Raw genomic sequence first — 24,521 nt, forward strand, 5'->3', positions numbered from 1 at the left:
GAGAGCCACGTTAAATGTGCAACCCAAGCTGAAAGAAAGTCTGACAAATGTGTTCTTTGCTTTTCTCAGGTCCAACGTACACAAAAACATATAAAAAGGAGTCATATTATCTCCCATATATAATGTACTGTACATTTGTGACTATTTTTGTCTGTCTGGCAAATTCTCTCACAATACTGTCCTTCACAAATTCCAGGATGCACACTTTTTCACAATTAAATATCTCTGAAATCAGATGCTTCTGACTCTCACTGACATCTTAGATTACCCCCATTTCAGGGTCATCCAAAGGGGAAAGTAAATGTTCAATAAACGTTGGTTATTACAGTTATTAACCTCATTTAAAAAGAGGGAGATTAATGGCAGTTTGACATTTTAAAATTGGCTGAGCATCTCATTATGGTTATAAAATAGGATAGATAACTCTTATTTTGTACCATGATGCTCACACAGAGCAATCTGTACATTTTATATCCATGATTTGCAAATACAAATTCCCAACCATCAGTATCTGCACAGTAACTGGCAAATCAAATCCCCAACACAGCAATAACACAACCAATTCTGAGGTTAAAAAGAGAATGTGAACTGATTTTGAAGTAAGGCGCAGTCAATGCTTAGGAAAAATTACAAACGGCAGTACAGAAAAATTGTTACATGTTGATAATTTTAATTTAAATTTTTATAAAAGATTCCATATCAGCTGGGAAATAAATAAATGTGGAGATAAGTAATATGCAAAACAGTGTCATTATTCTTTAGCTAAAAAAGATTTGGATTTGAAAGAATAAACGTTAGCTTCTAAAAAAAGACACTATTCTTGAGGGACATGGCGTATATTTCATACATAAGAGTAATCCACTTTTAAATTTTAGAATTGCTATTTTAACTGTATTAAAAATTAGCGATAACGGGTGTCTGGGTGGCTCAGTCAGTTAAGCGGCAGACTTCCGCTCAGGTCAAGATCTCACAGTTCCTGGCTTCAAGCCCCACATCCGGCTCACATCCTGGGGCCTGCTTTGGGTCCTATGTCTCCTCTCTCTCTGCCCCTTCCCCGCTCGTGCTCTCTCTCTTTCAAAAATACATAAATATTTTAAAAAAGAGTTATTGCTAACCTTTCTGGATGAGATCTTTAGAGATTAACGGTATTTTTTTTTCCCAGTTGGGAAACTAGCCCCAGTACAAGGAGAGACCGAAGAACGCAGCGGCCCCTCCAAACTGGTAGGTAGCAGGTTTAACAAACAAGGGGATTTACTTACAAGGCTCGTCTCTGGCGGCCGCAAGACGGGTAGATCGCCACACCTGCCTGCCCGAATCTTAAGTTTACGTAGAAGCCTTACCTGGGTTCAGTCTCCAGTATCACGCAGAGAGTCTCAACAACACGTAACTCTCTCAAGGCTATGTCCTTGAAACACAGAAACAGCTCCGGCTGTGGTAACGTGGGCAAAACATAACATTGCAAGGACTGGGGAGGCGGCTGAGGAGTCTCTGATTGCCCGGATCTAGCTCTTGGGTCAATCAGAGGTCATGTCCTCTAGATGACTTCCCCCAACATAATTTAAAATGAAAGTCTTTTAAGAGAACTGCCTCTTTTACATATTCATTTGAACTATTTAAATCAGATCAACTCTAGCTGAGCCTTCAGCGTTTTATTTATTTATTTTTTTATGTTTTACTTTTGAGCCTTAAGCATTTTAAAAGGTAAAACAGACACCGGACTTCGTGTTGCGCACAAACACACACGGTGCTCGGACCTTATGACAGACCTCTAATTGGCCTTGCAGTCAGGGCTCTAGTAGGCGTGAAGACACCCAGATCTTTCCAGTCAGAGCACTTACCAAGCTGTTATGTAAGTGCTACATTTATTCTCTCTCTCCACTCAGAGGGCAAGCATCAACTCAGTCTTGCTATTTTTTTGTCCCTAGTACCTGGCCCAGGGCATTCTCAATAAACATTTATTGAATAAATTGTCAAATGAATGGTTGAGCAATAGTCCTATGAAAAAAAAAAATACTCTAAGGGTATTGAAATTCAAAATAGTCCTAAAAATGTCTCTCAGGTCTTATCATAGTATTTTCCTCCAGGAAAGGAGGCAAAATTTCAAAGTAGCTGACTTCCTCTTTACAGGAAAATCCCTTCTTTAAAACAAAAGAAATATATACTTCATTGTGAAGTATAGCACACATACATAAAATAAGAGAAATACATGTACAGTTTAACTTAGGACCCAGATTGAGAAGTAGAACATTTCTAGGACCCCAAAAACACCTCCACACCCCCCTCTACATTCCCAACTCACCTCCTACAATACCTGCCAGTGACCACCCTATTTCTTCTCCAGATAACCAAAGTCACTATTGTCCTAATATTTGTGGGAATAATTTTTGTTTTACCATCTATGTTCACATGCCTAAATTACATAGTTTGATTCAACTATTTACTTTTTTTTTTAAGTTTATTTGTTTTGAGAGAGAGAGAGTGGAGGAGGGACAGAGATACTGGGGAACAGAAGGTCTGAAGCAGGCTTTGTGCTGACAGCAGAGAGCGGAATGCTGGGCTTAAACCCATAAACGGTGAGATCATGACCTGAGCTGAAGTAGAACACTCAAGCCACTGAGCCACCCAGGCATTCCTGATTTAATTCTTTCAATAGTGAGTTCCTTTGGTTCATCAAGAGTAGGTTATGATTCAAACTATTCAAGAATATATCATGTCTAATGAGCAAAAACTGGATTGCATATGAAGTGGATAACAAAAAAAATGCCTTTCCTTATATCACACACAGATAAAACAAAGTTTTACAAATACTAACAATTTTCATAATTAGAAAAAGAACAAGAGAATAAAAACAATTCAGAGCAACATGTTTATTGAAGCCGTAGCTAAGCTTTCATTTACAAGCAAATATACTCAAAGGGAAAAAAAAAATCACAAGACAATATTTTCAAATGTTATACCATCTACATAAAAATTAAACTTGCAGAATTTACAAATTAATATTCTGAGCAGACCGATAAATTATACATCCTTTTGCAAAATCCAATCTACAGCATTTAAAAATTCATACAGTTACAAGGTAAGACATTCTTTACAATCTACTTATTTACATACCTTTTCCCACCGCAAATGATAGAGCTCTCATAACTACCAAGGTTTGCAAACACAGTGTATTTAAAATATATTTAGCAGCATATAAAAAAATTAGATAAAAGGGGAAGGAAAGACTATTAAATAAAAATGAAATTAAAAGGTGATAATAGAAACAACTCCATAGGAAAATAGATCAAAATATATTTCTGTTAGGACATCAAAATTGTCTTCCATCGCAGAATGTATGCACAGCACTAATAAAACAATTTAACAGCATTTTAGTCCTGAGCACAGAATATAGCACAGCTGTAAAACTTTGGTCAATACAAGTAAACATCAACATTTAACACAAACTGTTTAACATTTTCTATTAGTAGAGGACGGTCAATTCCACCTTATGCAAAATCATCAATCATATTCTCCTATCTTATTTTTTTCCATTATATTAAAAGAGCTTCGAAATTTGGGAACCCTCTATAGACTGATATAAATACCAGACAGACGGACCACAATTTGACTAACATTCCCAGTATGTTTAAATATGTAAATCATCTGAACAGACTATATGATGAATTACCAATGGGTTGCATTGTATTCTGGGGGTTTTCTGTCACAAAAGCAGTCATCTTACAATTCAAATAATTTTAAGGTGTTTTTTAATAGCTAGGCACAAAAATCCAGCCACAATAAAGTGTGAATCAAGCAGTATACCGATTATAGGATATATATGTTTGGGAGATATTAAAATTAAGCACACAGGCTAGTACACAATTTTATTAGAATACCATTTATATTCAGCAGTTGGATTCAGATATATTTTCCAGTTAATCCGATTCATAAATTTTCGCCTATTAGGCAACTTTTCCATAATGAACGTACAGAGTATTATCACAGTATTCAGTTTATGACTATCTTCACTCATGTTTAATTACTGGCAATATCTTCCCCCAGATCTCCTATGTCAGAGATCTGACCATCTTGCAAATTGCGAGCCTTCCAAATTCTCACAGTTCGATCACTATGGAACAAATTAAAAATGAACACGTGAAAAGAGGCAGGAAGATAAAGAAATAGCTTTTAGAATTACTGTGAAAACATTTTCTGAAGAGGACTTTAATATATGTAAGTAAAAATATACATAAGTATATCAAACAGATACACATAATAATATAAAAAATAATTCATATTATCAAGGGCTTACTATATGGCAGGCATTGTTAGTATGTGCCCTTTATATATAAATACATTCAATTCTCTTTAACTACCATAGAGATAGATAATGCTATTATCCCATTTATATTGATGAGCAAATTTAGGTCCAGAGAGGTTAAGTAATTGGCTCAAAATTACAAAGTACATGACAGAACCAAGATTTCGATCTAGGCAGTTTGGTTCCAGGGCCCCACCTCCTAATCACTACACTGGATCTGCACTCGTTATTTCAAACAACAATATGCGATACAACATTGGTCAGAGATCTTCAGGCACAACAGCCCAGAGTAAGGTTACAGTAAGGCTTCTGGGAAGGGAGGAGATTGGAGCAGGGATTCCAGGAATTGGTGAATCTGGCAAGAGTCAGAATTATGTTCACATGAAATCAGCGTAAGCCCATGGAAAAAACAAGAGGCTACTGAGAAGTGGACTAATACTCCACTATCATGGAACATGGAAGATTCAAAGTGTTTCTGAGAAAACTTGTTTTTGTTCACCCACCATGTGGGTACTGGGGAATAGTCATTAAACAATCATATTTCTTACTGTATTTCTCATAGCTTTAAGGGAGTGTTAGTTTTCTCCAATTATCTAATAAACTCAAAGCTAAAAGAAAGAGTTTCCATAGAATTTCATAGTTAAAAGGCATTTCAGAGATTATGCAGTCCATTTCAAGGATGAAGAGAGTTTAGTTACCTATCCAATGTAACATAGTAAAGGGCAGAGGTGAGCCTCGGATCCAGGCTTTCTAGTTTTTAATCAATAATCTCTGTTCTCCCTAAGAGTTCTTATTAACAAGCAAAAAAGAAACTTTCTTTTTCTTTTTTTGAATCTATATAAGATGATAGATGTTAACTAAATTTATTGTGATAATCATTTTACAATATATGTAAGTCAAATTACTATGCTATATACCTTAAACTTATACAATGCTGTATTTCAATTATATCTCAATAAAACTGGGGGAAAATAATAGTCTTCTCACCAACCCACACAGCATATGTATATTGGTAACAGCAAGGGGATATGTTCCTTCATCCACCTACTCATCTACCCATTCATTTATTCAGCCATCCACTCAACAAATACTTATTGAGAACTTGCTATGTTCCAGGCAATATTCTAGGTGCTTGGGACAATTCTTAAAAACAAACAAACAGATAAATAACAAAACCCTCTTCTGTTGTAGCTTACACATTCTAACAAGAGAAGACAGACAGTAAATCATAATAATTAAATTATGAAGTTTATTAGAAAGTAATCCATGTTATAAAAAAAGAAAAGACTGCATGGTAAAGGGAATTGGGTTCTAGGTGATAGAAGGGTTTCAATTTTAAATACAATGGCAAGGTTACTTTTAGTGAGAAAGAAGGACATTGGAAGAGAGTCAGGATCTCTGAAGGCAAAGCATTCTGGGCAAAGGGAGCATTCTGTACTATGGCTGAAATGAGGTGATGTGTTCAAGGACCAGTAAAGAGGTTACTGGGGACTACAAAACAAGGAGCAAGTCTAGAAAGAGCAAGTGCTAAAAGGAAAGGTGAGAGAAATAACAGATGCCCACAAGGTCACATCAAGTATGGCTTCTACTCTAGGTGAAATAGGGGACCAATGCAAGGTTTTGAACAGAGAAGGAATATGATCTAATCTGTGTTTTAAAAGGATTATTCTGGCTTCTGTGTTAAGAGTAGACTACATATGAACAAGGTACCTTGTTTAGGAGCTACTAGTAATAATCAGTTCTTGTAGTAATCCAAGAGCTGATGGCAATTAAAATCAGTGAGTTAGAAGATATGGTGAGAAGTGGTCAGATTCCAAATATAATTTAAAGGTAGAATACCAACAGGATTTGCTCAAGGACTGGCTATGGAGTATGAAAGGAAGGAATGAAAGTTTCTATCTAGCCTGATCAACAGAGAAGACAGAGATGCCAAAGGATGAGCAGGTTTCCTGGGAAGGTTGGGATTTCAGTTTAGGACATACTAAGTCTGAAATTATCAAATTTCCACTACTAGTCATAACCAAGTAATTTGAAGCAGGTTAGCTCTCCTGCTGCAAACAAAGTAAAAATCTGACAAAATATATGGAACAACTATTTTCAGATACTGGACCATGAGGGAGTACAGGGCTGTTGTCCCTGAGAAAAGGGAGAGGGGTGAGCTTCATGACAGCCCTGGCTGTTGCTTTGGAAACACTTCCCAGGGAGTAAGAACTCAAGCAGAAAACTACAGAAGCACTAAGTTGAAGAGATAGAAATAAAAACCTGGGGGATGTGGAGTAGTTGGAATTTTCAGGATCGAGGAGAGAAGAGGAGAGAGCTATGCAGAAAGAACTATGGAGCTGTGGGAAAAAAAACTCCATAAATCTATATAAGGGCCACTAATGTCTCTGAATACTAAGCTACACCATGAGTAGAGTAAGATTATAAGGCCAAGCAAAAACCCAAAAAACAAAAAGAAACAAACAAACAAAACAACAACAACAACAATAACAAACATCTACTAGTGAGCTATAAATTGAACAATTCCCAGAGCCCACAGAGGGCTATGAGCTGTTCACTTTCTGATCAGTAAGGAGATATCATCAAACACTTATGGTATTCAGTAGAAATCCAAGAATTAAAAATCGGTCTCAAAAAGATGAAGCTGAACCACAAGAAACTTAACTTCCTGACGAAGTCCAACGCTCTTTAGAAGAATACAACAAAATCCAGATCTTAAAATACAATATAATGTTCAACATCCAGTAAACTATTACTTGACAAAAAAGACACAGGTAAAATGAGCCCCATAATCATAAGAAAAATTAATCAATACTACAGATCCAGATTTACAAATAAATACATAAATAAATAAAAAGCAACAAATCTAGAAATATCAGATATGATGGAATTATTATATAAGGACTAAGTTATAAAATGCCTCAGTTTTCCCACCTGTAAAATCAAGATTATAATAATATTTACCTTCTAGAGTTCTTATGAAGATACATGAATTAATGCCTGGAAAGAACTTAGAACAATGCCTGGTAAATACTAAGCACTATACAAGTGTGTGCTAATTAACAAATAAGTGGAACTAATTTGAAAATAGCCTTTCTGACTTTATTGGCTATTTTCCTGATTTTTAAGTTACATAGTAAATACATTTGCATCTGGTGCACCATAGACATACTGAGAAAAAGTTCAGTTCTTCAAAAATAATACTATATTGTGGAAGAGAGGTGTTACAGTAACATCATACTTCACCCACCAGACCTCAGTGATATATAATACTTTTATAGTCTTGTATTATGTGTCCCACAACTTTGGGAAGTATTCAGTTATTTTCCATAAATTACCAAGGACACAGAAAGCTTCCAAGAGAATAAACAAAAGTGGTGAGTCTTGAGAAAGTAATATATCTTGGGAATAACATCAATGAAGCACCAAAGGTAAGCACCTTAGAAAAACACAAAATAAATGAACTTTGAAGTACTTTGGAGATATGAGAAAGTAAATCTAAATGAAAAGAGGGATTTGATGAAAATAGCACAAATAAGAAGAGATGCCATAGAAATAGAGCAGAGGTTTCAAAATAAAATCAAGGTAATCATACATTTAAGATAGATGAATCAAGGTGTTCTGATTAAATTAAAATGTGCAAAAATGACCAAAAGGAGATTTTCAAGATAGATATTCATGAGACATTATATTTTATTTGAATGAAACCAATGCCTCACGTTAGGGTATATATATTTTCCTTTCCAAATTACTTATATACATATTATGTCATTTTTATGGTCACAACAACTCTCCACTTCCTTCAAGCATCTTCTTAAATGTCACTTACTCAGTGAGGCCTTCACCCACCACCCTATTGTGTAACTCCCTCCCCACGATACTCTCTTCCCTGTACCCTGCTTTATTTTTCTTCCTAGGCACCTGTCACCGTATAATATATTTTACTTATTTCTTGTCTTTTTTTCCCCTTAGAATGAAACTGGGGGTTTGGATCTGTTTTGTTCACAGGTCTTCCCAAGAGTCTGGAACAGTGCCCAACTTTGGAGATTCATCATGAATGAAAAAATAAGCAAATGAATCCAGCCTTCCTAAGAGGGAGGAACCAGATAGTATTACTATGTACTTATACAGCTGAGCCTTGAACAACACAGATTTGAACTATGAGGGTCCACTTACATGTGGATTTTTTAATAAACAGCACAGTACTATAAATGTATTTTCTCTTGCTTACGATTTTCTTAATAACATTTTCTTTTCTCTAGCTTCCTTTATTGTAAGAATACAGTATTTAATACATATAAAATATAAAATATGTGTTAACTGACTATATTATCGGTAAGGTTTCCAGTCAACAGTAAGCTATTCTTAATTTAATTTGGGGGAATTCAGAGTTATACCTGGATTTTCAACTCTGCAGGGGTCAGGGTCCCTAAGCCCACATTGTTCAAGAGTCAACTGTACTATAAACAGAGGCAGAAGGGGAACAGAGATTTTTTAAATGATTTGTTCTAAATGAGAAGAATAGCAAATTTGTTGACTTTCTGGAATTAGTCACCTATGAATGATTTTTTTAATTAAAATCACCAGGAGAACATCTAGCATCAGACTTCCTAGTTAAGCTGAGTGCTAATACAGAAGTAACACTATTCTCATGTAATCTTGGGATTAAATGCAGTGACCAAGGTGCAAATCAGAAAATATGAATAAGAGATCTTAAATAGACATTACAATGACTGTAATAAAAGGGTTTCATGTGTTCTATGTTTCCAGTTATTTACAACTTAACAATATTTATTAAATCTGAACACAAACAGCCAATATAGAAAAAAATCACATAGGAAAAACTTACTCGGCTGCAGTAAAAATGTGGGTGGAATTAACACATATGGCATTGATAGGACTATCATGACCCTTCATTTCTCCGACTGGCACAAAAGTATCCATGTTCCAAAGCTTCAAAATGCCCCCTCTGCAGCCACTGAGCAAAACTGGGTGCCCTGGCACCACTCCTAGGGCACAGACCCAATCCTTATGTGCATTTGGAACTTGCTGGAGAAAGAAAGAGAAATAAGCCGCTGAAGAGGAGCCTTCCAAAATGACAGTTTCACACCAAAGTAAGTTTCGAACATTTCTGTTGACAAAACAATATTTAGACCACTCAATGGCCTGGAAGCCATAAAGAAATTTTCTTTTTTTTTTTTTTTTTTTAATTTTTATTTATTTTTGACAGAGAGAGAAAACACAAGTCGGGGAGGGGCAGAAAAAGAGGGAGACACAGAATCTGAAGCAGGCTCCAGGCTCTGAGCTGTCAGCACAGAGCCCGACGTGGGGCTTGAACCCACGAACCATGAGATCATGACCTGAGCCAGAGTCGGACGCTTAACTGACTGAGCCACCCAGGTGCCCCACAAATCATTTTCTATGCAATCATTCTTAATGATTTAAAGAAATAAATTTGCAATTTGCTTTCCAATTTGCCTCAATTATTATCAGTGTTATCAATATTAAAACTTACAATATTAAAAGTCTTGAAGAATCTCAAAGACCCAGAAAGTACACAGAATTTTTCGCATCACATTCTCTTCATGGGAGTTAAGTATCTCACCTTTCTCCAAAATGTATTTAATTCAACAAGTTTGAAAACTACCTGGTATGTAGATAATAAGGACCACCTCATAAAATCACTGCCTTCAACCTTTAGTAGAGAACATGGAAGCCTAAGGCTTTTTGTAGAAAACTAAAGTAGAGCTCACATATATTTCATAATGAGTAAACAATACTTATATACTCAAATTATATGACTACATTTAGGTATAAATATATTTATATGAATAATATAAAAGTCACAACCATGAACGTATATCTATAAAAGCTTTTGAGGAGCTCCTGGGTGGCTCAGTAGTTTAAGCATCCGACTTCGGCTCAAGTCATGATCTCACAGCCCATGAGTTCAAGCCCCATGTCGGTCTCTGTGCTGATAGCTTAGAGCCTGGAGCCTGCTTCAGATTGTGTGTCTCCCTCTCTCTCTGCCCTTCCCCAACTCACGCTCTGTCTGTGTCTCTGTCTCTCAAAAATAAATAAACATCAAAAAAAATTTTCTAAAGAAAGCTTTTGAAAGCAATATGTTCATCTGTTGTCAAGTTTGTTCTATTGACATTCATGCTACTTGTTCGTTTTGTTTTCAACTACTCTTATCTAGAAGGTATTATTCAATATTGAATGTTGCCCTTCTCATAATTTGTAACCCTGGTAGCTGAAGATGAAACACTCTTTGAGAGGCTCTTCAAGGTCTTATATAGACTACTGGTGGCTTTGAAGTACCCACTTCATCCCATGAAAGGTTTTACATTACCTGTAGAAGGTCTTTTTGAGCTAAGTCCCATTTCTTGATTCCATTATCTCTGGATCCACTAAATAGATTATCCCCTTGTATGGTTAGCGCTTCAATGCCATCATAATGAGGGGGCTCAAAATTGTGGGTGGGACTCACAGTTCCCAGAGCCCCTTCAGTTACGTCAAACATCTAAAAAAGGAGAGAAAAGGGGGGCATCCTATTTAACTTATAAATAAGCACCTATATGCGTTCATACATAGAAACACATACACATGTATATTAACCAGATATGACTTGTTTTGTTACAATATTTTACTAATCAACTAAATTAACCTTGTATAAATGATTCAGGAAGAACCCAGGCCCTATATTCATGCTACTTTTGCTTATATGTCACATGCTTATATGTCTATAGGCTTTTTAGAAAGGCAACCAATTTTTTCATGTATGGTGAACAAACTATATGTTCAATAACAAAAATACTACATATCAATCCAGTTGCAAGTCAGAAAAATGATATGACTGTTATTTAGGCACTATAATGTAGCTCTGCAATCCTGGTGGCCATCTCAAAATTCCCCTCAAAGTTGCTATTCTAAACCTTCTACTCCACGCAGTTGTCATCATCTCTCTTAGCTATTGACCTTATGATTTCCTGAAAAGGGTCGCATGATCAAAAATAAACTTTCTGGACTCTTCCCTCCATTTCAAAAGTTTCCTTTTATTTTCAAACATTCTCTTACCCTTCTCTTCTTTTTAGAAGAACGTGTGCTTCCTGCTTCCCAGGGTTCATATCTTTGATATGGTTCTAACTCCTACCACCTCCATCACTTACCACCACTTCCCCCATCACTTTCCCTCTCCAAAGGGCCTGCTTCCTAAACAGACAGAAATACTCAAGTCTACCAAATACTCAATACTCTCATTTTAACCACTCTATTTTCGTGTCACTAACCCACTTCTCATCTCTTAATCTTAGGTTCCAAAAAGAGTAGTTATACTTTTCCTATCTCCTTTGTCACTGCATTCTCTTTTTATTCCTATTGGTTCCTACAGGAATTCACAAGGCTGAGTCCTGTCAACCTCTGTCTCTTTGGTCACATCAACTACTCTAACTCCTGAACATCTGCTTCTTTCAAATGGTTCTCAAACCTGCATGTCTAGTCATAACTTATCTGGAGTTCTAGAATTGCCTTTCAAATGGCCTACTTGCCTATAGGAGGATGACTTCTCTTACTTAGTATCTCAAATTTAACATTTCCAGAATCAAATTGTGCATCTTCCCTCATCTGCTAATTTCATAAAATCTGAAGACCATACTAAACTCAGTGTAAAAGATGGTGACAATGAGACTTAAGCATTAGCTGGATGACTGAGCCAAACATCATTAAAATCCTTCCAAAACAATCTTCTATGAAAAATGAGAATATGGGATTGAATTATAAGACAATAAAATCAGGAACTATTGAATGAGGAAAAAGATCAAGAAGAAAAAGCAAAGGATAGGATTGTTAAAAAAGAAAACTGATTAAGAGCAAAGGGTCTTAGGTGCATCTGATACTTCATATCTATCATTTAATAGGAGAATATAATTCAACAACTCTATCATACACACTTTGATGTAATGATCCTTGGAGCCAGTGATGATTAGATCTTGTCCATTAGAAATCTGATCTACTGTAAGGCACATAACAGGGCCTAGGTGTCCTGTTAACTTTCCTGTAGACTGAAACCTTTAAAAAGAAAGAAAAATAATTTTGTTTGAAAATATTTCTTAATGGGTTGAGGTTAAGCCCCAACGTAAATAATCTACATTCTTTGATGAAACTGTTCACTAATGCTTTTTTTTTTAAACTTAGCTCCACCTCCATGCAACTCTTTTCAAATTAAGGGTCAAAATATGGCCAACCTAACCTATTCTACGACTGAAGTGTGAGGAATCCTAAATAAGTTATTCCAAAGTTACTGATGTCATTCAGACAGTAAACCAAATGGCAGCAAAACTTGCCAAAGACTAATTTTAAATGCAACCTAAGTCCAGATAAACCTTAATCTGTTAAATATCCGAACATGTTAAAATATATGACCAATGTTATTAGGTTCAATTTGGAATTTGATTAAAACAACTATATCACTTACATGACTACACAATCAATAAAAATATGGAAAAAGATTACTTTATATAAAACACAAATATTCTCGCATATACACATACACAAATATGTACAACAATCATATATACATGTATGCACACACACATATATATATTTATGCACACATATGTATATATGCACGTCAGAAAGTAAGTGGTCCATTTCATCAGTTATTATAAGGACTGAAAATGACCAGGACATATAGGTGACTGTAGAAAAATGTGTGATGTTAATTGTCAGGGGGTGACAATGAACCTTTGTTTCATAGTCCTACCTCAATCAAGCTGCTGGACTACAAAGACATATTTAACTTGTAGAGTTTCGTTTCTAGAAAATTATTTTCTTACTTTTTTATGATAAATCTACATTTAATCACATTGCTGAAATCAGCAGCTTTCAAAGGACCTAACTTTTCAGCAAAAACAGAAAGTGTAAAGATTTTTAAAAGCTGTTACCTTTTCTGCCTCATGTCATGACTTTGGGTATCTTCCTCCATGGTGTTTTGACTATGAGTCAAGTTTTAACATCTTCAAGAATAAACCAAGTACTCACCTCTTTTCTCATTTTCTCAAACAAGCACTGTGTTCAATTTTCTACATTTTGTTTCTAAAGCAGACTCATGACTGTATTTCTTCTTTCTCTCTCATCTATTTATCTATAAATTATGTTTATTATTCTTTCTCAGTCATATGTTAACATATTACAAGTTATAACTAGTTATTTTCAGTTTCTAAAATATCCTTTTTATTTATCATTGACAAATCCCTCTAGATGGGAGGCACTCTGTATTACCTGAATTACAAACTTCACTCAGTATCCTATAATTGCCTGTTTAATGGCCATTATCCTCCGTTACAAAATGAGCTCTAAGAAGGCAGACACCACATTTGTCTTGCTCAGTCTTTATTCCCAGCACCCACCATAGTCTTGGTGCAGTGCCTGACAGAATTGAAGTTGAAAAAATACTTAACTAATAAATGAATATTCCCTTGCTGCCAAAATTTTAAGAACTAGAAAAGAAGCTAAAATAAACACTCAACTGAGGGATAAAAGCTCACATTTCATGGCAAATAAAAATCAAATCAGAGATATAACACCTTACATTTCAATTTATCATTTTTTACCCATTTTATATTAATATTTAATCTCTTATATACATTTTATATTCATAAAACCCCTATAAAGATTTATGCCCCCAGTAATTAACTTAAGCTTATAAACTAAAAATTTTGAGATATAAAATGTTTAAGTGATGCTGCCCCTCCCCCCAAAACAACAACCACAACAACAACAAAAAACTCTTTCAAACTTCCTGGTGAAACAGAATGAGAATCTTCATCTCTTCCCAGTAAACAACACAAATTGTAGACAAATATTAAGAGAGGCTATTTTCCTTCGTATACTTTCTTTCTATTGATGGAGAATAAAAGAAAGGAAATTTTTGGATTTGCTAATGAGAAGAGAAGAGCCATTTAGGGGTGTTGGGCCAAACAGAAAAGCCTATTATTTTACATTAACTTCTGGGGTTATAAAAGTTAGATTTTACATGCACTAATATGTTATTAATGCCTGAAAATTGTACTTGCCGTATATAAGAAATACATTCTCTTAAAAATTCTACCTTTTAAGATCCCACATTCTGACAGCATTTCCAGAAGCTGCATAGAGGAAAGTGCCAGTTGGGTTTAGAGCAATTTGATTTATCTGGTTTTCTCCAGAAGGAATAGCTACTGTCCGGCTGGTACTTGCAGAACAGGCATCTCCAAGAGTAACTTGACCTGAAGACCTTAACAGGGACAAAACAAAGGGAAAAGTCACAATCCTGGATAAGAGTTCAGCTTACAGTTCCTTGAGTTCCTAGGAAACTGGCTGTGGGCAAAAACAAGCTCTGTGCCCTTTGGTCACCGTGTGAACAGTGCCTGGCATGCAACCTCATGCACACATAGCTGGTACTTATAAACACATTTGATGAATAAGTGAATAAATGAATAACTAAAACAAGATGAAATGGCTTAAAATTCTTTTTTTTTTTTAATGTTTATTTTTGAGAGAGAGAGAGAGAGAGAAGCAGAGCATGAGCAGGGGAAGGGCAAAGACAGAGGGAGACACAGAATCTGAAGCAGGCTCCAGGCTCCCTCTGAGCTGTCAGCACAGAGACTGACACGGGGCTGGAACTCACAAACCATGAAATCATGACCTGAGTGGAGTCAGACGCTTAACCGACTCTGCCACCGAGGAGCCCCAATGGCTTAAAATTCTTAATCTGTAAACCTATTATAAACCTAAGAATTCCAGAATTCTTAGGGATTCCTGAGTTAGGGATGACTAGAATATCATTCAAAAAATATTAGATGTTGGGGTGCCTAGCTAGCTCAATCGGCTAAGTGTCGGACACTTGATTGGGCTCAGGTCATGATCTCATAATGCATGAGATCAAGCCCCACTTCAGGCTCTGCTTGGGTTCTCCCTCTTCCTCTCTCTCTCTGCCCCTCCCCTGCTGGTACATTCTCTCTCTCTCTCTCTCTCTCTCTCTCTCTCTCAACATAAATAAATAAACTTAAAAAAAAAAAAGATTAGATGTCAAAGATAAAGAACAAAAAACTCAACAAATGATACAGTGCCACAAAGGTAATTCATTTTCCTATAGCTTCCAGAACGCCCCGAGGGCCAGGCCTACCAATTCTTCTTATTTATTAAGTGTGCCTTTTGAATTAAAGACAATGAGGATTTTTCAAACCATTTTCAGTTTTTGCTTACTCTAACCCAATCATATATGGAGTATTTCCAAGTGCTAAAGACTTAAACATAACTTATTTCTATTTCCTCAGATAAATTCTAAATAATAGATGTATTCTTAAATTTTGAAACATTTTCTCAGCTAACTTCTAAAATATCAAGTTATAATCAATCTTTTTAAATTTGCCTTTAGTGAGTCAACTGGATTGGCAGATTTCTAAGATACAGTGCTCCTTTTTCTATGAAATTTCCCTTAAGAAACTTGTGTTTAGTAGAATAAATTAAATAGTAGCTCTCGATTCACATGTGCGCTGGTAGGAGGCCTCAATTCCTCACCCCGTGGACCTCATCCTAGGGCTGTTTTGAGTGGCCCGGTGATAGGAAGCTGGTATTCCCCAGAGCGAGAGAGCCAATAGACAGCAAGGTAGAAGGCACGGCATCTTTCATGACCTCGCTTCCGAAGTCACACACCATCATTCCCTCAACACCCGAACGGTTCCACAGGTCAGCCATATTCAGCGTGGGAGGGAGCGGACTACCCAGGGGTGTGAGTACCAGGAAGTAGGGGTCCTCCAAGCCCCCCTTGGATGCTGTCTACAACTGGCCTTGTTTTCTGAATGCAGATCTACGTCTCTTTCAAATGGACATTTTACCTTGTTTACTGTTATTCCTCCTGTTTCGAAAATGTGTACTTGAGCCACTTTTTAAACGTATACCGGAAGTTTACTTCCCTATGAGTACAAAGGCCTCCCTCCTCCCGCCGATCAGAAAACAATTTCTAAAGAGGTGTGTGTTGGGGAATGTGTGTGTGTCCTGTCTGTGATAATACAGTGCGCATATGATATCTCACAACTATAAAAACCGATGTGTTAGGGAGAAGTTGTCTGGTGGGGAATGCTCTCGTTTCAACATTCAGACTTGCTAGCAAATGACAAATTAATAAAATTCAATAAAGGTTATTCAGGGGAAAAAAAAATAAATAAATAAATAGTAGCTCTCAAAATACAAATTAGGACTTGAGTTAACATTTCCTCTACAAATTATAAAAATTACCCTTTCCTATGCTCCCTTTGTTTATTTAAAGAGTTCACCCCAATTTTAATTATGTAAAACTGTTTATCGATCTTATAGCAAAAAAGAATCATTATTTGCTCTTTATTTTAAAGACACATATAATGACACAGAAAACAAACTCATCCTCCAATTATCCAACCTAACCTACAGTTATGGAATTTGTGCTCACACAAAAGCAGTATAGGTTCTAACATGAACAAACAAAAAACTCTCAATATTTAATACCTGCTAAGTAAAGGTTACAAGTACTTCTTAACTATCTATAATGGTGATTTTAGCCATTTTCCACAGAGTGGTATTCATTTGAAGCAAGTAATGTAAATCAATATTACATCAAGTAATAAATACTATGAAAATGCAATACCTTAGTATTTGGGAGGGAGGAATATGAAATACATACTTAGTCACACATCAAATGCAATTTATTCCTTCCTGTTTAATACCAGGTTCCTATATTTCATTTTCTCAATAGTTTTTCCCTGTTATATTATCTATGTCCTAATTTTAACATCCTTTTGGAACTGGACAGTTATAAATAAATAAAAATGTATTCATAGTCCTATCCTTTCATATATGTTACACTATTTGCCCTTATGCTATTTGTCTTTAAATTACTTACGTCAGCGTTCGAATGCACTTTGCTGAATCTCTGATGTCCCACACCTTAATATAAGATGTGGACACAGTGAAGACCAAGCTTGTATAATTACAATATTTTACAGATACAACATTGTTGGGATGACCCCCCAATGACATTATCTCCTGCCCAGTCACCAGATTCCATACTTTACAAGTACGATCTAAAACAAACAAGAAAAGGAAAATACTGTCAATATGAACTAAATTAGGTTCTCTTAACAATAAAAATTACTTTAACAATCTTTCCCCTAGAAGAATGAAATAAAATAAGAAAAAAGTAATTATTCCACTAGCTGCAACAGACATCAACCCTCTGCATCAAGTTCAATGGCCAAGTACATATAAAGGATTGGATGAAAGCAAGGGATAGCTGGTGTATGTATTATGTGGTATTAAAAAAAATAATTATATAAAACTTTGAAATAGTCATATCACAAGAGTCTTGCTTCAAATTTCCCCTGAATTTAAAATGGCATTCCCAAATCAGCCTCTTCACTCTCACCGCCTCACAGCACTCTACACTCATAAACACATATACCTTTCTTTTCCAGGGGTCACTGATAGATGGTTTTATTTTTGACCCCAAAACATAATTATAAACTAATTATTTTGTTTTTCTGACATGTTAAATATATAATTATTCTGGAGATAAATTTACTTTAAATTATAAAAGTACATTTTTCACAGTGCAGATTATTTTTTAATTGGAGAATGGCTTGCCGTTATTCACAATTCCTAAGTTCTAGCTAGATATGTTACACTTCCTTATATGCAATGAGCAATAAATGCTTGCTGATTAAACTGAGTCTTGTAACATCCCTAAGTGCTAAAAATCGTTTATTAGCTTCCCCAAATCTGTACTTGCTTCCTTCCTACCTTTTTAGCTTTACTGCCCATCACTTCTCTTATGATTACAGTTGACCCTTGAACAACATGGGTTTGAAGGGTCAACTTATATGCAAAATTTTTGAAAAATACAGTACAATACTATGAATGTGTTTTCTCTTCCTTATGATTTTCTTTGTAAGATTTTCTTTTTTCTTACTTTATTGTAAGAATATAGTATATAATACAAATAACACGCAAAATATTTATTAATCAACTGTTTATATTATTGGTGAGGCTTTGGTTCACAGAAGGCTATTAGTAGTTCGGGTTTGGGGAAGTCAAAAGTTATACGCAGATTTTCGACTATGCAGGGGGTTGGCACCCCTAACCCCCATGTTGTTCAAGGGTCAGCTGTATTCTACTTCTCAACCAATTGGATTTAGTTTCCAAACATACCCCACTTTCCCCTCCATGTCTCTGCTTATGTTGTTCTACAATCTTGGCTGTCAATCATTACCTGTCAATATCCAAACCATCCTGTAAGGTTCCTCCTAAATGCCTCTGTCAAAGCCTTGTTATGTCTCACAGGTTGGCATAACCTCCCTTTTCAGAAACCTCAAAAAGATTAGTATTTAACTCTTCAGAGCATTTGTAGTTCATTTCCAGTTCCCTACACTTGTACCAAAGGGGGTTAAGAATACAGGTTTGGAGATGAGTAGACCTGGGTTTCCAATCCTGATTCTTCCACTTACTACTAAGTTTATCTGGTGAAGTTATTTCATTTCTTGAATCCTCAGTTGCTTCATCTGTAAAATGAGGATGCAACATGTATCTCACTGGGGTTACCACGAGAATTAAATGAGATAGAATTTGTATAGTGTCTAGCATAGTCTCTGACATACGCTTAAGTGCTCAAGAAATGATGGTTTCCTACCCATCTTATTCTCTTTACCACAGTGTATGTACATTGTAATGATGTACATTTTTGTCAATTTTTATATAACTTGTATTACTAAGCTCAGGACCTTGCATACATTAAGTGCTCAGTTACTGAAGGGAGATGTATTTTCTCAACATTCTATTCATATAACATCAACAGAGGTTTTACTTTCTTCCCAACTATGCAATGATTTTCTATAATTCAGGAGTTGAACCAAATTATTTCTCAGGTTTTTATGGGTATTAAGCAGTTTGACTCTTCTTTTAAGCCTGTTAAAATGTAATCATTTCTTTTCATCTGTTAAATATCCATCTGAAACAACCACTAGTAAGTACCTTTTGATCCAGTGAAGAGGAGATCATCAGTAGAATCCACACAGAGCACAGCTTTTGTGTGCCCTTCAGCTATGTGAATACACTGCAGTGGAGAAGCTCTGATTCCTTTTGAAGCAGGAAATGGGTTGATTATGCCCCTGAGGTGGGGAAAAACAAGATTTACTTAAGTAGCTATATCATGAGACTAATTTTATTTTTCTCCTGACTTTAAGAAGCCTTTCTAACTAATTAATAGGAAAACTCAGACTGCTCCTTTGTCTCTTTTTAAAGCAAAAGGACAGAGACAAAATGTGAAATAGTAACAGTAGTGATGGAGTGCATCAACTAATGAGGCATCAGCCAGCAGCTGCCCTCTGCAAAGAGCAAAGCCTATGGCACACAGATCATCTTATCAATAAATTCTCTTCAAAGTTGAATGCAGTAATATTGGGAGCTGTTTGAGTAGAGTGAATTCTGACAAATAAGAAAGTATAAATGATGGATAACTGGAAGTGTGACTCTGCTATGCTGAAATATGACTCTATGTCAAAAAGAACATTCTGGAGAAAGTATAACACATATCACCTAAAATACTGAAAAAAATTTTTCAAGTGAATTTGAAAAAAGATAGGAACGGTCACATACACAGAAATTCTAAAGGGAGAATGGCTCAAAAATATCAAAAAAAAAAAAAAAAAGAAAGAAAAAACTCTAATAGTCTCCAAGAAGATTAAAAAAAGAAAAAAGAATGGGACTTTAAAAGAACAGTGAGGCTATTTAGGGAACTTTCTCATAAGTTTCATATTTCTGGAGTTTTTGCTTTGTGCTATGCACTATGAAATGCAAAGTTTATCAAAACATTGTCCCTATCCTAAAGGAGTTTAAGACAGGATCTGAATTGAAATAGTTGTATTGAGAAGACTAAAGATGAGAGTGAATTATAACATAATAAATATATAAATTGGATATATCTTTGCTCAGAGCAGGAAGAAAAATTATTATGTAGAAATGTGTCCATTATATAAAATAGATGGCATAATATCAGAACAAATAACAGGAATAAAATAAAACTGTTTCTTTCCACCTTCTCAATGAAAGAGAACAATCTTCAAGATGCAATGGGCAGAAATGATTAAGAAGAAATGTAAGCCCAAGATAAGTTAGAACTGACAATAGAGACTTATTAATTGAATTCAAGTATTTCTGTGTTTAAATCATTATATCACAGGGTTTTGGAAGGATACAACATTGTTCACACAAAAATCATTGCTGGTACACTAAGATCAATAAGGGGCACAAAACATGTAGGCCCCTTTTTCCAAAAAGCAGGGGAAAAAGTAGACTTCAGGAATTACAGATGGGTAAGACTTCTTGTTGAGTCTCACAAAGGGAAATACTGAACAAATCATTATAAACACTTAAAAATAAATGCTCATCAATAAGAGGTAACACTAATCTCATGGGGGAAGTTCTTTGTAGGGTTAATAGCAAATTAGAGAAATATCATATTCATAACACATGTTGACTCCAAAAAGGTCCATTACATTAAGCCTTTCAAGTGATATCCTTGTGGACATGGTAGGTAAGAACAGAACAGTTGGAGTAAGGTAGTTCCATTGGTGGAGAGGCACACTTAAGGAGTCAATGTTCCTGTCAATTTCAAAGAAGACTTCAATATCTAGTCAATATTTCTCTAGCACAGAAAACAGAGCTGGCATATATATTAAACTGATATATTAAAGAACTGGACACTGGTATGTATTGCCTAGGAAAATGACAAACAAAATTTATTTGCTTTAAGTACCCACTTAACACTAAAATAATCATTGGATACAATTTAAAGATAAAATTTAAGTAGAAGATAGAACAAAATGCTTCAAGTAGTAAAAGCCTTAATAGTAGCCTAGATCTAAAAAGCTAAAGAGGGCATTATGCTAAGTGAAATAAGACAAAGATACATGCCATATTATCTCTCTTATACACACAATCTTAAAAATATACATTAAAAAACCCAATCTCATAGATACAAAGAATAGATTGGTAATTGTAAGGGTGGAAAGTGGGAGGTAGGAGAAACGGCTGAATTGCTTTCTGGGTTTATTTCAGTTTAAATAAATTGAAATACACACACACACACACACACACACACACACACACACACTAATAGCCAAAGAGATTTTTTTAATAGAATATAAGATCAATGAATCAACAATTTATGGTTCTTCTACAAGCACTTTCAATAACGTGTTCAATAGAAGTAAATATTTCAGGAGAAAGAACATAATAGAGTTACTATATTCTGCTGAGGGATCTGGAAGGAGGTTGAGTTCTAGATGCTAGATTTTAAACACTGAAAAATTGGGACATTTTCAAAAATAGTAGAAGCAAAATGATCTGTAGACTACATCATATAAGGAGCAGATAATGAAACTAGACCTACTGAACTGATAGGAAAACATTCATTGGAGAGGATTCAATAGTAGGTTAAGGCACTGAATATTTAAAGAGCTGTCATATACACACAAAAAGAGATGTGCATGGATTAATTCAATTAATTAATTCCAGAAGATTAATTCTGGCAGAGCTCAAGAGGGCTGATGAATAGAAACATTAGGAGATAAATATAAGCTCAGGGCTAAAAGAAACAAACAAACTTTATTTTTAGAGTAGTTATTAATGATTTTGAAAAGTAGAAGTTGTTCATCGTCACTAGAAATGACACCAGGAATTGTTGCCACTGGATATGTAATTACAAAGTCCAATGTATTATTTGCATACATGTGTCAATTCTTGAAATTAATGCTCGGAAACTTGTTTGTAATCTAAGAAGTTAACCAAATTAAAACTGAAACAGAAGCAAAACTTCCCCCAAAAGTCTGAATCTCCGTTTTGAAAAATCCTACTGATATGAGTTCATATCTATGAACTGAAGCCATCGAATTAGAATTATAGCTTCAAATATTCAAAAGGTTTGATCTAATGCACAGTCAGATGCTACTCTTACTTCTAAAACAAAATATGTATGTATGTATATTCCAATAAGCTGATTATAAAGAAAAAATCCATGTGACCAGCCTAAGGTATAAGAGTCTGTCATGTCAAAGTTTGTAATATTACAAAAGTAAATATTTGCCTCCAGTGACTTATGTATGACACAATTTTGGAGGGTAAGATGCCTTTTTTCATTTTTATATGTTTTAATATCATTGATTTTTCAGACTTCTGAAGAAAAATAATCTCATAATTAAATACAGCATTTTACTAGATACTAAAAAATGCTCTCCAGTATTCACAATATTAGTACTAATATTTTGTAGAGATTACCTCATACCAAAGATAATAGAAAAATACAGAAATTGGAAACATACATCCATAGTATTTCTTTTAATATTAAAATTAATCTATTCACATTCTGAAATATAGAAATCAACTTTAAAATAGTTTAAGTTAAGGTTATATATTGCAAAGTTGTAAAACAACCTGAGTTGAAGGGGGAAAAAAGCTTATTCTTGTTCCATGCAAATCAGTAAAGTCTTGTAATAAATGAGATCAATTTCCTCTGCCTACCTTCTGGAGGATCTACTGATGATCAGCAAAATGGCCATAAACAGGAGAAACAAGTGCAAAAAGAGAGGAGACAAAATGATAAGTGGAAAGAGGAAATGATAGAAAGAGAGAAATTAAGGATCCAAAAAGAAAAAAAACCCACAACATGAAAAATTCAACATTGTTATCTTTAAAACAGCATCTATCAGTAAAAATATATTTGTTATTTTAGAAAAGCTCCTTTAGTTTCTATTTCTTTTTATATTTTATGTATCATAGTATCTTTTGTGCCCCCCCTTGCATATATTTTTTCATCACAAAGCTTTCCATAAACTTTTTACTTATAATCATTAAGCCAATAACAACAACAAAAATACCTTATTTACCTCCCACACTTTGAAAGACCGAAACATTTAATCACTGAGGAGCAATGATATCAATATTCATAGAACTTAAATTATTTCAAATAAAAGATTTAGATTATAGACAGAGAACAAGCATCACAACTTTCTGTGCTATTATACAAAAAAGGTTTGCCAGTTCTTGGTCTAAAAGGGATGACAAAAATATATTAAAATTAATATGTTTAAAAATATTAGTATGTTTATACGGTTTACAACTGGTTATGCATACAAAAGTGAGATATGCTTATAGTTTCTCAGAAGGCATTTTAGAACATCAATGAAATGCCAGAATGTAGGAAAGATAGAAAGAAAGTACCTGTGTACCTCCGACAGAGAGGAGTCACTTTCATCAGACCTACAGTGAAAGAGTTAGAATTATGAGGAAAAAGAACACAGATGCCAACAGGTAAAGACACTGGGACTGAACTGAAAACTGACAGTATGAATAATAGGAATATAGCAAACATTTCCTTTATTGTGAATGCCCCACTTTTCTATTTGCACTGGATATCTGCAAATATACAGCTGTATCTGGCAATATATTTGATTCTTATGTTTTCTACTAAGACTTTGGGTGGGATAAAAACTTTCTATTACTAATCCACAGAAAACATAATATTCCTCACTTCTAAAATTAATGCCCTGAAGAGGAACAATATCAAGTAAGTAAAATACATCACTTTAAGATTCTTTCTATTTAATTTGATTAGTACTAGAACATTTTTCCCATTTAAACAGCTATTAATGAATTTTTATCCATCTTGATAATTACTTTGGATTTAGATTCTAACGTGGAAACTGCACAAATGCATTTTATGTTTACATGGAAAGCAAACTACCCAGAATTCAATAACCTTTGATTTTGACTTATCTCAAAAACAGTTTCCTAATGAGGGAGTCCCTTAGTAATATGAGACTTTAGTGAGATTTTAAAAATAGGTGAGCCACTACTGTCAGCCATACCCTGAAACCTCCACGACTGACAATAAGTTGGGTTCTTATAAAAACCTATTGAAGAGTGCCTGGGTGGCTCAGTCAGTTGAGTGCCCAACTCTCGATTTTAGCTTAGGTAATTATCTTATGGTTCATGGAAATAAGCCACACATTGGGCTCCACACTGAGCATGGAGCCTGCTTGGGATTCTCTCTTTCCCTCTCTCCCTCTGTCCCTCCCCTGTCCATTCTCTCTCTCTCTCTCTCTCTCAAAATAAATAAATTTTTTAAAAAAGAAAAAGAAAATCTACTCAGTTTGTT

General features: G+C 35.0%; 1 protein-coding gene across 8 annotated transcripts in view; it reads right to left on the reverse strand.

The window, feature by feature from the left end:
* Positions 1 to 2,882: 2,882 nt before the first annotated feature.
* Positions 2,883 to 24,521, reverse strand: part of KIF21A (kinesin family member 21A) — a 150,930-nt gene continuing 129,291 nt past the window's right edge. For 3 of the 8 annotated variants that reach the window (XM_042946253.1, XM_042946251.1, XM_042946258.1), the window contains 9 exons: positions 23,585 to 23,623; positions 22,886 to 22,900; positions 19,340 to 19,476; positions 17,217 to 17,397; positions 14,409 to 14,573; positions 12,250 to 12,367; positions 10,653 to 10,823; positions 9,150 to 9,349; positions 2,883 to 4,108 (listed from right to left, as the gene is read on the reverse strand). In XM_042946253.1, coding sequence (XP_042802187.1) covers positions 4,015 to 4,108; positions 9,150 to 9,349; positions 10,653 to 10,823; positions 12,250 to 12,367; positions 14,409 to 14,573; positions 17,217 to 17,397; positions 19,340 to 19,476; positions 22,886 to 22,900; positions 23,585 to 23,623 — 1,120 coding nt within the window. In that variant the 3' untranslated portion in view covers positions 2,883 to 4,014. The remainder of the gene's footprint in view (positions 4,109 to 9,149; positions 9,350 to 10,652; positions 10,824 to 12,249; positions 12,368 to 14,408; positions 14,574 to 17,216; positions 17,398 to 19,339; positions 19,477 to 22,885; positions 22,901 to 23,584; positions 23,624 to 24,521) is intronic. The other 5 variants (XM_042946256.1, XM_042946257.1, XM_042946255.1 and 2 more) reach the window with 2 other exon arrangements.

This window comes from Panthera leo, chromosome B4 (genome assembly GCF_018350215.1).
Source record: "Panthera leo isolate Ple1 chromosome B4, P.leo_Ple1_pat1.1, whole genome shotgun sequence".
Taxonomy (NCBI): domain Eukaryota; kingdom Metazoa; phylum Chordata; class Mammalia; order Carnivora; family Felidae; genus Panthera; species Panthera leo.